We start from the raw sequence: 15,000 nt of genomic DNA, 5'->3' as shown, positions 1-15,000 counted from the left end.
CCACGCGGAAGTCAGCTCGCTCTCCCGAGGGCGAATTTTAACCCACTTTTTCAAACTGCGGGAAGAAATCAAAGATTTTCTGGAGGAATGTGACTATGATCTGCAAAACGCGGCTTATTTGGTTGACGTTTCCTTTTGTGTGAATGATCAAAGTGTGTCTCTTCGAGGGAATGAGATAAACATATTGAAATGTTGCAAATAGTTGAATAGTTTCGAAGAAAATTTACATCTTTGGCGTCGACGGATGGAGAGAGGTAATCTTTCAAACTTTACGTCACTTGAAGAAATTGTCGAGGATAATGGGTTCCTACTGTGTGTGAAGAAATTGTGGCTCATTTTGAGATGTTGTCAAAATCGTTTGATGGATATTTTGCTACTGGGAAACTAAAGATTTCGGAAGAATGGATCATGAATCCATATTTCCACAATTTTGATAAAATGTTGGATAAGGAAGAACTGAAGGAAGATCTTATTGATTTGCTCTTGCACTGCAATTTGAAAGTAAGACTTTTGGAGGAGTATTAGTGTTCAGTAATAGATATGTCTCAAAGACTATATGAAAAAGGACAAAGTGTCCTTATCCAATTTGCGATGATATACTCGTACTTATGTGAGCTTGGATTTAGTTCTCTTTTGTCAGTCAAGACAAAATCTAGAAATCACGTGAATCCACAGGTAGACATGTGGATCGCTATCAACAACAAAATGCCACGTTTTGGCAAAATCATAACCAAGAAACAGGAAGGAAAGTAATTAATTTTTAGTTAGGCATTTTTGAATGTTAGTTTTTTTTTATGTCGGTTTTTATTTTTTTTATCTTTAATTTACACTTGCACTGAATGAAAAGATTTTTGTGTAATTTTTGTTTGTTTGCTTACAACTGAATCAAATCGTGTGACGTAAGCCAGAACAGTGTCTGAATTTTTCGACCATCATAGGGAAGGAATTAAACATGAGGTAACGGAAAAACAAAGAATCCTCCAAAGAAAGCATTACTGGTGATCGACTCTGAAGAACAACTAGTAACGAACTACGAACTACGAACTTGAGGTGCCATCCCGGCGTAAACTACTACCTTTTATCCATATATGGATTTATTAATATATCTGTTTATTCGTGTATGATTCGTATATTCATCTAAATATTCATTTACATAGTTTTATATCTATCTTTATCTATCTATCTATATATATATATATATATATATATATATATATATATATTCATTTAGTCGTTGATTCATTTATGTGCTATTTCTACATATTCTTAATTTCACTTATTTGTTTTCATCTCTTATCATTATTCTTGTATTCATTGGTTTTATGTATCTATTTATCTATCCATCTCTTTATCATTATTATGTATCCATTGGTTTTATCTATGTATCTATTTGCCTATCTATCCATCTATTTATCATTATTATGTATCTGTTGGTTTTATCTATGTATCTATTTATCTATCCATCCATTCATTATTATGTATTGTTTTTATCTATGTGTCTATTTATCTACCCATCTATTACCTACTTATTTCTTTCCGAATAACGGGTTCTGGTGTGACAGGCGCCGAATGTGATCGGTTTCTCCAAGTTGGCCACGTGCAGAAAACAGCCTCGGCGACCGTTAGGACCTTTTTGCGGCGTCGCCCAAGGGGAGTTTCGACCTTCGCGCCTGGACTCGAAACCCACCCCCGATCGGGCTCCCGAAAAACACCCATGTACGTGTCCTGGCGACTAGAAGCTCCCAGACTGACGTGGGGTGACGTCTGAGGAGGAGGCCAGAACCCAGAACACCTCAGAACGTAGAACCCAAAGCTAGAACCTAGAAGAGAACCCAGAACTCGGAAATCAGAGGCCAAATAACGGAACTTAGAACCCAGACCTCAGAATTTAGAACTCAAAGCTAGAACTTAGACCAGAAATCGGAAGCCAAATGACTGAACCCAGAGCTCAGAACTTAGAACCCAAAGCTAGAACCTAGAAGAGAACCCAGAACTAAGAAATCAGAAGGCAAGTGACAGAACCCAGACCTCAGAAGTTAGAACTCAAAGCTGGAACCTAGACCAGAGCTCAGAACTCGGAAATCAGAGGCCAGATGACAGAACCCAAAACCCAGAAATCAGAAGCCAAATTTGACAGAACCCAGAACCCAGAAATCAGAATCCAAATGACAGAACCCAGAAGGCAGAACCTGAAAGCAGACCTCAGAACCCAAAATCAAAACCCAGAATCCAGAACCTAGAAACCAGAAGCAGAATTAGAAGCCAGAACTCGGAAGCCATATGCCAGAATAAAATATGTGAAGGTTTGATGAAGGTCTCTGGGTGGGGGTGGGCTGCGTAGGGGATAACCACGGAGTCTAATAAAATCACCTGACGGTAACCGTAATGAAAAAATGGGATGGAAGGGTGTTCTTCATCATTCCTCTGAGTTTGAAGACGCGTGTCTTTGCTCTAGCTGCCGTAAGGCGATTTTATTCATTTGACGTAGAGGAAAGCCCTCGACTGGGTCCAGCTTTGGCATCGAGCGGGACATGTTTCCTCCATAGTCGCTCCTTCGCATGGCAGCTGAGGGGTTTCTATCCATCTGTCTCGATCTCTATCTCTTTATCTCTATCTTTCTCTTTATTTGTCTGTCTACATCTCTCTGTCTGTCTCTACTTCTATATCTCTACTTCTGTATCCCTATCTCTTTATTTTTATCTTTATTTTTCTCTTTATATATTTGTCCATCCACATCCCTCTATCTCTACTTCTGTATCCCTATCTCTTTATTTTCATCTTTCTCTTTATTTATCTATCCACATCTCTCTATCTATCTCTACTTATATATTTCTACTTCTGTATCCCTATCTCTATTTCTCTTTCCATTCCTTAATATCAGTTGATCTATTTGTTTCGTTGTTTCTGTCTGTTCATTTCCCTGTTTGTCCGTCTTTCTCTCTATTCCCTTCCTCTACTCTCTCTACTGATGCTGTCCCTGCTCTTTTCCTACTCTCTACTCTCCCTGTCCCTCCCTGTCTCTATCTCTCTATCTCTCTATCTCTCTCTCTCTCTCTCTCTCTCTCTCTCACTCTTTCCCTCCCCCTCCCTCTCTCACTCTTTCCCTCCCCCCTCCCTCTCCACCCCACTCTCTCCCTCTCTCTTCCCCCCCCCCCTCTCTCTCTCTCTCTCTCTCTCTCTCTCTCTCTCTCTCTCTCTCTCTCTCTCTCTCTCTCTCTCTCTCTCTCTCTCTCTCCCTCCCTCCCTCCCCCCTCTCTCTCTCTTTCTTTCTTTCCGAGTGACCTCTGTGAGTGTCAACTCGAAGTGCAATGTTGCAGAAATTTTCCTTTTAATAATATTGTTTGTGAGAATATATGCGACTCGCCCCACGCCAGACCCGTCTGGGGAACCAGCCATCTGCTCTGCCAATCGTCAACATCAAGTCGCCCTTTGTCCACGTTGGACCTTTCCCTGTGGTCTGGTTCTTTATATTTTGTTTATTTTATTAATTAATTAATTAAATAGATTATTTACTTTCTGTTTTGTTTCTTTTTGGTATTCATTCGTTTGTTTATGCATTTATCTATTAACTTATTTATGTATTCATATATATATATATATATATATATATATATATATATATATATATATATATATATATATACAGTATATATATATATATATATATATATTATATATATATATATATATATGTCTTTATGTTGATTTATTTAATATATTTATTATTAAATAATTTATTAATTCGTTTATCTGTTTATAGATTTAATTATTTCATTTATCTATTCATTCATATTCTTTTTTATTTTTCATTGTTTATTTTATATTTTGCTGGCTGACACCAAGATCTTATTCTGTTTAATTCCAGGAAAAAATCCCCAATAAAGACTTCATAGCGGAGGGTCGAGACTGTGCCATTGTGGACAAGACTCGTTTGATACAATGACACACTTTGCAAATTCTGCCCCGGATTTCGTGAGGTTGAGGTTTCGAGTTGCCGGGGCTGAACGTTTTTCAAGAAGCGAACGTTTGGTAACGTTCTTTCCCGAACTGAACGTTTTCAAGAAGCGACCGTTTGGAAACGTTCTTTCCCAAACTGTATGTTTTCAAGAAACGAACGTTTGGTAAAGTTCTTTCCCGAACTGAACGTTTTAAAGAAACAAACGTTTGATATTTGGTAACGTTCTTTCCCAAACTGAACGTTTTGAAGAAGCAAACGTTTGACATTTGGGAACCTTTCCCAAACTGAACGTTTAAAGAAGCAAATGTTTGACAGTAATGTTCTTTCCCTAGCTGAACGTTTTCAAGAAGCAAACATTTGACATTTAGTAACGTTCTTTCCCGAACTAAACATTTTCAAGAAGCAAACTTTTGACGTTTAGTAACGTTCTTTCCCGAATCTCACGGAAAAGTGGACGACCTTTCCCAAGGGAAGATGAGAAAGATTCTTTAATTTTTTCTCTCATTTTTTTGGGGGGGAGGGGGGCGTGAGGGGGGACTTGCATGAATGGGGACTGGGAGCGGGAAGGCGAACAGGTCATTGAGTTCATCGTCTCTCTCTCTCTCTCTCTCTCTCTCTCTCTCTCTCTCTCTCTCTCTCTCTCTCTCTCTCTCTCTCTCTCTCTCTCTCTCTCTATCTCTCTCTCTCTCTCTCTTCTCTCTCTCTTTCTCTGTCTCTCTCTTTCTGTCTCTCTCTTTCTCTGTCTGTCTCTCTCTCTTTTTCTCTCTGTCTCTCTCTCTCTCTCTCTCTCTCTCTCTCTCTCTCTCTCTCTCTCTCTCTCTCTCTCTCTCTCTCTCTCACACACACACACACACACACACACACACACACACACACACACACACACACACACACACACACACGCACACATGTATGCAAAGGAGACAGAGTGTCAATTAGGAAGACATCTCTTATTTCAAAACGTATTTCGAACTTTGAAGACGTATCCGTTTCATACAAATAAAGACTTCAACATCCCTAAAACAAATAATCCTGGTAACTTCAACGAACTAAAAATAGTGATCTGAACAAGGAAGTGGGACTAAGCAAAATGACCTCAGGCTTTATGATTATCTACTTATGTAATAGGTCACACACACACACGCACACACGCACACACACACGCACGCACGCACACACACACACACACACACACACACACACACACACACACACACACACACACACACACACACACACACCTGCAAAATGGAAATGTCTAAAAAGATATCGTACTCTGATCCATAGGGGTGCCAGAAGTCGTAAATCCCTCAATATTTCCCTTTCCGATCCCACAAGGGCAACATTCCCGAACTGAGCACGAGCCGAAGTTGGCGAAGAGCCTTGAGTTCGGCCACGCCTACTTCGGAGAGTTCTCTTCCCGCGTCCACTCGTACATTGGGTCTTCCCCCCCCCCCAACCAGAGGCGGAATGTCCATGTGCGCGGAGGAGGAGGAAGCGGAAGAGGTGGTGGTGGTGGGGTGTTGTTTTTGGTGGTGATGGTGGTGAAGGTGATGGAGGAGGAGGAGGAAGAGGTGTTGTTGTTGTTGCTGGTGGTGGTGGTAATGTTGGTGATGGTGTTGGTGAAGGCGATGGCGGTGGTGGTGGAGGAGGAGGAGGACGAGGTGGTAGTGGAGGAGGAGGAGGAGGAAGAGCTTGTGATGGTGGAGTTCGAGGAAGAGGAGGAGGAGGAAAAGGTTGTGATGGTGGAGTTCGAGGAAGAGGTGGAGGGGAGGAGGAGATGATGGAGGAGGAGGAGTCATGTGACGTAAGACAGCTTCGACCAGTCAGAGGCCACGTAGCAAATCGTAAAATCTATGGTTTCCAATTTGGTATAGATGGCATCGAAAGAAAACGAAGTGGTTCTTTTGTCTTTTTTGAAAGTTATTACTATTATGTTATCGAAATTGGTGGTCAGTCCTCACAACATCAACTTAAGCTAACCTAACTTTACCTAACTTAACCAAACCTAACCTAACTTAACCTAGCTTAACCAAACCTAACCTAACCTAATCTAACTTAGTATATCCTAACCTAACCTAAACTAAATTTACCTAACTTAATGTAACCTGATCTAGCTAAACCTAACCTGTCCTAACCAAATGAAACTAAACAAAAATGAGGCAGAACCAAACCAGCCATAACCAACCTAATCTAACCTAACGTAATCTAAGCTAATCTAAGCTTAGCTAAGCCAAGCTAACCCAACCTAACCTAATCTAACCCAACCTTTCCTGACAAGATTTCAATAGACAAAGCAACCGTCAACATTATATCCTTACGCCATGTTCTTGCGTGCATTTTCTGCTCCTTTTTGTATCCTTCAGCTTCTTAGTTCCTTCGAAGGACGTGACCTCGATATGGGCAGTCTGCCCGTGCCGTGACGAAGGAAAAGGTCTTGAGGAAATTGCCCCGTCTGAGTCTTGGCTGATCCCTCCCCCTCCCCCTCCCCCTCCCCCCTCCTCCCTCGCCTTCTGGGTCTACTTTCACTCTTATCACGCCTCTCATCATCGTCATCATATCTCATATGGGCTAGAGGATTGCCCATGCCCGCTTGTAAGCCACAAGTCTCTGTCTAGGTTGTTTTGAGTATGTTTCTTTTTGTATATATATATATATATATATATATATATATATATGTATGTATATATATATATATATATATATATATGTATATATATATACACACACACACATTTATCAACCACAATTCACTTTAATTCTAAGCCATCAACATCGAGAAACTCGAGGAGGCATATATGCAGAAATTGAAACGTAGTACAGCCAAGGTCTCGAACCTGCGCTAGCACGTGACAAGTGATAGTGACTTAACCGATTGTGCCATCAAGAGAGATAAAAATATACATATTTTTCTATACACTTGGAAAAAGCAGAATTGCATGAAAAATAAAGACAAAACGAACCACAAAATATATTCCAGGAAAGGACAGGGGAAGAGACCAATCCAGAATAAAATACCACAAGAAGAGAGACGTTCCAGTACTCACATTTTGGTAGACGAGAAAGCGTCTTACTGAAGACAGTTTCAGAGTCTATCAATACAAGGCAAAAAGAATTAAGCCTACTGAACGAGTCTTGCTGAAGGAATATTTACAAATCGTATACTGAGCAATGGGGGGGACCTACTAGGCCAGCGTCTATAGTGATAGGCTCACAGAGGCTCTCGTGAGGGAGTTAGTTACGTTTTTGTTGGAGAAAGGAGAAGTGTTGGTGGTGGTGTCCCAAGCAGTGTTGGAGGAAGCCGTGACGAAATTCTGGAAGGAGCTCGAGTGAGTGTGGCATTCTTGTCGAAGTCTCTCCCTCTCTCTCTCCCTCTCTCTCTCTCTCTCTCTCTCTCTCTCTCTCTCTCTCTCTCTCTCTCTCTCTCTCTCTCTCTCTCTCTCTGTGCTCTCTTCGTGTGTGTGTGTGTTTGTGTGTGGGGTGATTGTCTGTCTATATCTCCTTTCCTCCTCGTCCACCTTTCAAAATTCTCTCCTCCTCCTCTCCTCCCCTCCTCTCTTCACCTCTCCTCTGACCCTCCACTCTCCTCTTCTTCCACTCCTCTCCCCCTCTCCTCCTCTCCTCCCCTCCATCTCCACTCCTCCACTTCAAATACCCCTTCCCTCCCTCCCTCTCTCCACCTTGCACCTTCACCCGATCCGGCGTGCCCACGCCCAGACGCGTACTTGAGATCACATCCGAGAGCGGCTCATGCGCGTCGTTTGGGTGTCCTGCGGCCTTAGTGCGTCCAATAGAGTGTGACGTTTTCTCTTTATGCAGATTAACCCCTACGTCCTGGGTTTCGGGGGATGAAGATTCCTTAGCTGAATAAACTCGTCTGGCAGGAATCAGTATATGACAATGTCGCACTCTCTCCCTATGCATTTATTTAATTGATTTGTTATTATTTATATTACTATAATTTTTATTTTATTCTATTTTTTTTTATCAATATGTTGTTTTTTTCGCATCCGACCTAGTTATGGACCAAAAGGTCTCCTGTCGGCATGCTCCGCCTTTGTAATCTTTGTAATCCTTTAGGTTAACGGAGATAGGCTACCTTTAAACTCCGGATAAAACTTCCTTCATCGGTATAAAATCATCTGACGCCAAGAACTAAACTGCATATAAATGATACTCACTCTAGGTTAAGACAAGGAGGGCTGAAGTTAAGTTTTACTGGGAGAACTTGTGAGGAAAATGCAAAAATTGGAGAAAAGAAAGAGAAATGTAAATCATATAGAAAGAAGGATCCGGAAAGGTAAAGGTGAGGCTTCATCGAACACAGGCTTACCTTTACCGAATAAATTCGCCTGGTGTTAGCCAGAATAAAATACATGAGTGTCACATTTAGTATACTAACGTCAAGTGTTAAACAAGTTCAACGTAAACTAGTTTAAAGGAAAAATAATTTTTTTTCTATGAGAGTTGGTCTTAGTAAATATAGGTATTAGATTTTGACTAAAATAAAGGATCGTTGCTCGGATATGTTCTCTATCTAAGTTTTAAGATTCGTTTAGATAAACACCTAAGCAAGATGCTGTAATGCCTGCCATTTATATTATTTGTTTATTTGTTTGTTATTATTTGTCTGTTTATTATTATTATTTGCTTGATTTTCATTTATTATTAGTTATCTGTCAATTTATTATTATTTACTATAAACATGTTTGTTTATTATTTAAATATACCTATGCATTTATTTTTTTTATTTATTATAATTTTTTTCGCATCCGATGTAGTTATGGACCAAAAGGTCTCCTGTCGCCATACTCCGCCTTTGTAATTCTTGGTAATCCTTAATATAGTTTAACTGGTCATTGCCTCAGTAGGCGTTAGCTGTGTATCAGAAATTAGAACTAAAGAAATTCTCTTTGACCCAGAATAAATATGAAGCTAGTACGTTCATGTTGCTTTGGGCAAGTTGGAAGGATAGCAAAGTAAAAGGCTTCGATGCCGTAGGGCAACATTAACGGTCGTATTTATAGCCGAGTGTGCCTGTGCAAAAGACCGCAAGAATCCCAGAGGAGGCATCTTTTGCAATCAGAATAAGCAACACTCTCAGAGTCTATGTCCAGAAAAAAAAGAGAGAAAAAAGAACGGTAGAGTGAGAGAGAAAGATAGAGAGAGAGAGAGAGAGAATTCCAGAGGAGGAATATTTTGCAATCAGAATAAGCAACACTCTTAGAGTTTTATGTTCAGAAAGAAAAAAATAAAAAGAGAGAAAAAAAGAACGAGAGTGAGAGAGAGAGAGAGAGAGAAAAGAAAAAGAAGAAAATTAAAAAATATATATATGAAATAAAGATCAGCTTCTCTGTTAATATCATTTACTTAATTACATCTATTTCTTCACCTGCCTGTGTCATTTATTTCCTTGTATATTCATTTACTTGATTACTTGTTATGTCGTTTGTTTAATTGGCGATATAAAGAAAGTGCTAACATTACAGAGATACGAGACACAAATGTATCAATAATGGTAATCTAATTTGAGGTGCTTATTTCTAAGGATTACGAAGGCGGAGCATGCCGACAGGAGACCTTTTGGTCCATAACTAGGTCGGATGCGAAAAAAATACATATATACATACATATACCAAGGCTTTTTCCCCCTTACAAGGGAGGTAGCCAAAAAAGAAAAAATATATACTAATGATAAATAAATAGAAAATAAATAAAAATTATGATAATATAAATAATTATAAATAAAATAAAAACACCAGATGGAGATTGTTGTGGTCCAGATGCATTCGACTGCGTAGAGTCTTGGCCATTGTCTATTTCACAATCTTGTAAGTATGAAGCACCTTCCAGGCAATTTCTGGAAATAGTTAACTTTGGTTGGAAATTGTGGGAAACGTTTTCTCAGCCCTTGGAAACGTTTGTTGAAAGGATGTGAATATCAGCTGACCAAAAGTGCTTTTGACACTTCATATTTTTTTTTCAAAAACATTTTAGTTTTAGAACAGGCTGCGTACAAAACGTAAGAATGTATATAAACGTATAAATGTCATGTTTCACCAGTAATTACCCCAAGAAAATGTTTGTTTGTTTATTATTGTTTGCTTGATTATCATTTATTATTAGTTATCTGTCAATTTATTATTACTTACTATTCACCTGTTTGTTTATTATTTAACTTTACCTACTTATTTATTTACTTATTATCATTTATATTATTATAATTTTTATTTATTTATTCATTTATCATTATAATGTTTTTTCGCATCCGACCTAGTTATGGACCAAAAGGTCTCCTGTCGGCATGCTCCTCGTTTGTAATCCTTTGTAATCTTTCCGACCGCACGCCCTGGCAGATTGGTTAGCAGTGTAGGCAGCTTTAGAAGTAGCGAATGCAGGTTCTAATGGAAACGTTTATGTAAACGTTTGGGTTTATACTCAGTATCAATAGCAACGTTTGTTCCGCAAGAGAAAGCAATTGCTTTGTCAGGAAATCCTTCCCTGATCTGAATAAAATCGTGTAGCGTTAACCAGAATAAAACAAGGAAAAGAGGTCGAGGTTTGTGCGTGGTGAGGTCACATCAGGTCGAGAATGGGCTGGGGGGGGAGGGGGACGGGGGGACGGGGGTTGACCTATGGCCGGGTGATCCTTGCCTTTTCTTTGTTGTTATTATTAAATCCCTCACGCACAGATGAGTCAAGATAGGCGCTCCGGCCTCAGGGAGTAGTGGGTGTTGATGGGCTTTTACAGGTAGCCTGGGAGCGAAAAATGATTAGAACATTGAAGTAGTGAGATTTTCATAGATATCCCAGAGCTCACGCTAAAACACACACACATACACGCAGACATATACTTATGTGTGTTTACATATATATATATATATATATATATATATATATATATGTGTGTGTGTGTGTGTGTGTGTGTGTGTGATAGCGCAATCATTTAAGTCACTGTCACTTGCTACGTGCTAGCGGAGGTTTTAATCCTTAGCAGTACCACGTATCAATTTCTGCATGCATGCCTCTAGTTTCTTGATGTTGATGGCTTAGAATTAGTGAATTGTGGTTGATAAACATATATATATATATATATATAATATATATATATATATATATATACACATATATATGTATATATATATATATATATATATATATATATATATATATATATGTATATATATATATATATATATATGTATATATATGAGGAAGGTTGAAGAAGAAGACACAGGTCTAGGTCCGAGTTTATTCCTGGCCGGTTTCGCTTAGAGGTTCTTCAGAGGAATGATACTCCTGCATGAAACTGGCGATATGCATAGCAGACCCGACACCACAATCCCACCAATTAGACAGGGGACGCGTCTTTTTCTTCCACCAACCAGTCACAATTTCACAACATACATACATACATATGTATATATATATATATGTATATATATATATATGTATATATATATTTATATATATATAGGTATAATGCATGTATGTTTTATACTTCTGGAAACGTCATCTTTTACAAAAATCGAAGCCAGAAGAATATGTTTAAAAGTAAGATGTTACGAATTTCGTCTTTCGTGCAAATCGGAGTGAATTGGAAGAGTGACGTTGATGGTTGTGGCAGCTGATGCCCGACTACACAGTTTCTGAAAATGTGATTATTGTTCTTTTAATTTTTTTGTACGTCAACATTCACGCTTGCAGACGTGCACGAACGTAAGGCGTGCTCGTACACGCGCGCGCGCACACACACACACGCACGCACGCACGCACGCACTTCAGCTCTAATAGGCAACTGGTTGTGTGCGTGCGTGTGTGTGTGTGTGTGTGTGTGTGTGTGTGTGTGTGTGTGTGTGTGTGTGTGTGTGTGTAAGGTCACAGCATTACCCATATGTTGGCTTATATATGAGCTTTCGTCCGGGAGGGCAATAGCCATCGATCACAAGTCCAACACGTGATCAGAGACTGGTGAATTACACACACACACACACACACACACACACACACACACACACACACACACACACACACACACACACACACACACACACACACACACACACACAAACTAGATGCTGAGAGATAAAAAGACAGGTTACTACGAGGATAGCTCCGCTTTCCGTATAATACAACTAGGTAAGCACACACACACACACACATACATACATGCGGACGGGTTGAAGAATGGAGAGATCAGGTGAGAGAGGCATTTGGACAGAGAGATAGAGACAGAGAGCAGGGAGAGAGAGAGAGAGAAAGAGAGAGAGAGAGAGAGAGACAGAGAGACGGACTGACCAACAGACCCACCGACCAACTGACGCAACGCAACGCCCAAAGCTCCAGTCTGCAAGGTATGACCATGATGTTCCTTGCGTGCGTACGTACGTTAGCGCGTAGCTCGTTCCTGGAGCCGCCAGCCGTGGCTCTCAGAAGCGAACCGACACACACACGCACACACGTACACACACACACACACGCACACACCCACCATCAGCTGGCCAGGCTTCACCAAGGTCTGCTCTAGTTCGTGTGTGTGGCTGGAGCCGACGGGGCCTGCCAACTACCCCGCAAGAAGAGAGTTCGACTAGTGTCCCCCGAAGTGTCTTCGGTCTTTGACAGACCTCTTACGCGAAAGTGATTCTCACCTCAGTTCGGGTGATGTTTTCGTATTGATTGTGCTTTCCAAGTGAGGTTACTTAAGTGAGGTGTGTCGTTCTCAAGTGGATACGTTAGTGGAGTACTTAGTGATATTGCCTCTGAAGAGGTTTGTGTTGGTTCGGTAGAAGGCCTTCGGGAGTTAAGATGCTTTCGGTCGTGCCAAGAAAGAACGAAGAACGATGTCTCGTTAACACGTCGTAGTGGAGAGTGTACTTCGGGAGGTACAGGTGCTCAGACGAAGAAGAGCAACGAGAGGAAAAATTGCGGAAGGAATACGTCAGAATACGTCGGAATAGGTGCCTTGAGTGTCCACAATGACAGTCAAGGCAGATCCCGAAGGTGCTGCTGTGAGTCTTGTCGAAGACCAAGAACAAACAGAAAATAATGATGTCGATAACGAAGAGGAAACGGGTCCTCCCCAGAACAACATTGTAAGTGAAACTACTGTTAATCTTGCCAACAACAACAACAACAACAGCAACAGCGGTTATGATAACCAAGGCTTTGTCGCAGATGACGTGGAAGATCCCCCTGCCAACTTCGACGTTTCTGAAACGATTGTAGTTTATGACAACTACAGCGACAGTGATGTAAGTGAATCTATATCTGTTCCTGCCAACAACAGTCCTGCCAACTTTGTGCATTCTGAAACCACAGTAGTTCCCACTACCGACAACACCATTTTTGTCACTGAAGCTACGATGGTGCCTGTCAATACTGCCAACAACGTAGTGGATACTGAAACATCAGGAGACCCTGCCAACAACAACCTTCTGGTTGCTGGAACACCAGTAGTTCGTACCAACAGCAACAGCAGTGTCAACAACAACCTTCTGGTTGCTGGAACACCAGTAGTTCGTACCAACAGCAACAGCAGTGTCATAATCAATGGTACAACAGTAATTGACAACACTGCCAACATCGATGACGCCTACGAAGACCAGGAATACTTGGAGAACGCCCTCAGCCTCTACAACGACTTTGTCACCGACAGCGAGATTAGTGACAAAGACGTCTCAGCGGACCACGAGATCGCCGTCTACTCCCACGGGAAGGAGCTTTTGCCGTCAGGGAGCGAAGTCACGACTGACAACGATGGCTGTAGTACTATGAGTTCTTCCAACAACACCGTCATCAGTATCCCCAACACTAATATGACCTGTAGCACAGCCTCAGTAGGCTACAGCCTCAACGACGTTCTGAGCGTGAATAGTGGACTCCTGTACCCGTCTATCCACGATCTTCCTTCGGGAGACGAAATCGACGACAGCGACTACGAGACCATCCATCGCGCCCCGAGGAAAGCTTCCATCGTCAGGGATAACAACGACAAGAACTACATCAGGAATGTCACCATTGGAAACGAGGCTCTTTTCTCCGCCGCTGCGGGAGGGAAACATCTTTCTCCGAACTTGATCGAGGGGCACCAAGGCCGGAGTCCGACGTCCAGTTCGAGGACGAGTCCTCGTCTGACGCCGAGGCTGATGGCGGCCAACACCATGAACAACATGAAGAAGAGGTTCTCCGAAGCTATTCTTCTGAAACCGGAGAATCTGACGTATCTGGTAAGTCCCGGGGTTACCCCCCACCCCCCCACTCCGAATCCAAAGACTCATGAGACCGGAATCTGGTACCAACAAGTCTTCGTCGACACCTTTAATTACGTTGTTGTCGACGAATGACGTCAGGGTCATTTGGGTGTCTTATCTAGAAGTAAGAGTAGATTAGGGCTACCGTAAATAGATTTATGTTTGTGAAGATGTTAGTGTAAAATAGCTCATACCACAGTGCATCAACTTACTTGGACTCATTATTAAAAAAATACAATGTTTTACCTTGAGAGCACCTGGAAAAAGAACAATAAAAACTGGAGTGGAGTGAGAGGTGAGGAGGAGAGGAGGAGCAATGAGAGGGGGAGGGGGAGGGGACAAAAGAACTTCACTGTAGGATGTGGTTAGTGAACTGAAGGAGGCGGCTAAGGAAGAGGAAGAGGAGGAGGAGGAGGAAGAGGAAGAATGCCGCAGAGGAGAGGGACAGGGAGGGGAAGGAGGAGGGGGAAAAGAAAGCATGTAGTCATCTTAACCACGAGATTCTGTTTATAAACGAATAAAATCGACCGGCGCTGGCCAGAACAAAATCTATAAAGTGCGACTTCTGTACACACAAATCTACTTTGTACACACGCCAGGATATCACATAAAAAATTTCAGGAAGTACATGTGCAGATATATATATATATATTTTATATATATATATATATATATATATATATATATATATATATATATATTATATATATTATATATATATATATCATATATATATAAACAAACAACTATTTATCATTGAATGCCTCTTTTACATTTGGCGGCATGTGTGTA

At 41.0% G+C, this 15,000-nt stretch overlaps 1 protein-coding gene across 5 annotated transcripts in view; it reads left to right on the top strand.

Moving 5' to 3' along the window:
• Positions 1–15,000, top strand: part of Arms (Ankyrin repeat-rich membrane spanning) — a 661,393-nt gene that overhangs the window by 233,651 nt on the left and 412,742 nt on the right. Inside the window, exon 1 of one of the 5 annotated variants that reach the window (XM_076190416.1) lies at positions 12,517–14,184. The exons of the other annotated variants lie outside the window; for them this stretch is intronic. Within the exon in view, the coding sequence (XP_076046531.1) occupies positions 12,934–14,184 (1,251 nt within the window). The 5' untranslated portion in view covers positions 12,517–12,933. Of the gene's footprint in view, positions 1–12,516; positions 14,185–15,000 lie in introns of those variants that run through there. 5 annotated transcript variants of the gene reach the window in all.

Source organism: Oratosquilla oratoria, chromosome 9 (genome assembly GCF_046742065.1).
Source record: "Oratosquilla oratoria isolate Oo_2021 chromosome 9, ASM4674206v1, whole genome shotgun sequence".
In the NCBI taxonomy this organism is placed as follows: domain Eukaryota; kingdom Metazoa; phylum Arthropoda; class Malacostraca; order Stomatopoda; family Squillidae; genus Oratosquilla; species Oratosquilla oratoria.
This window is presented reverse-complemented; position numbering and strand designations above follow the sequence as displayed.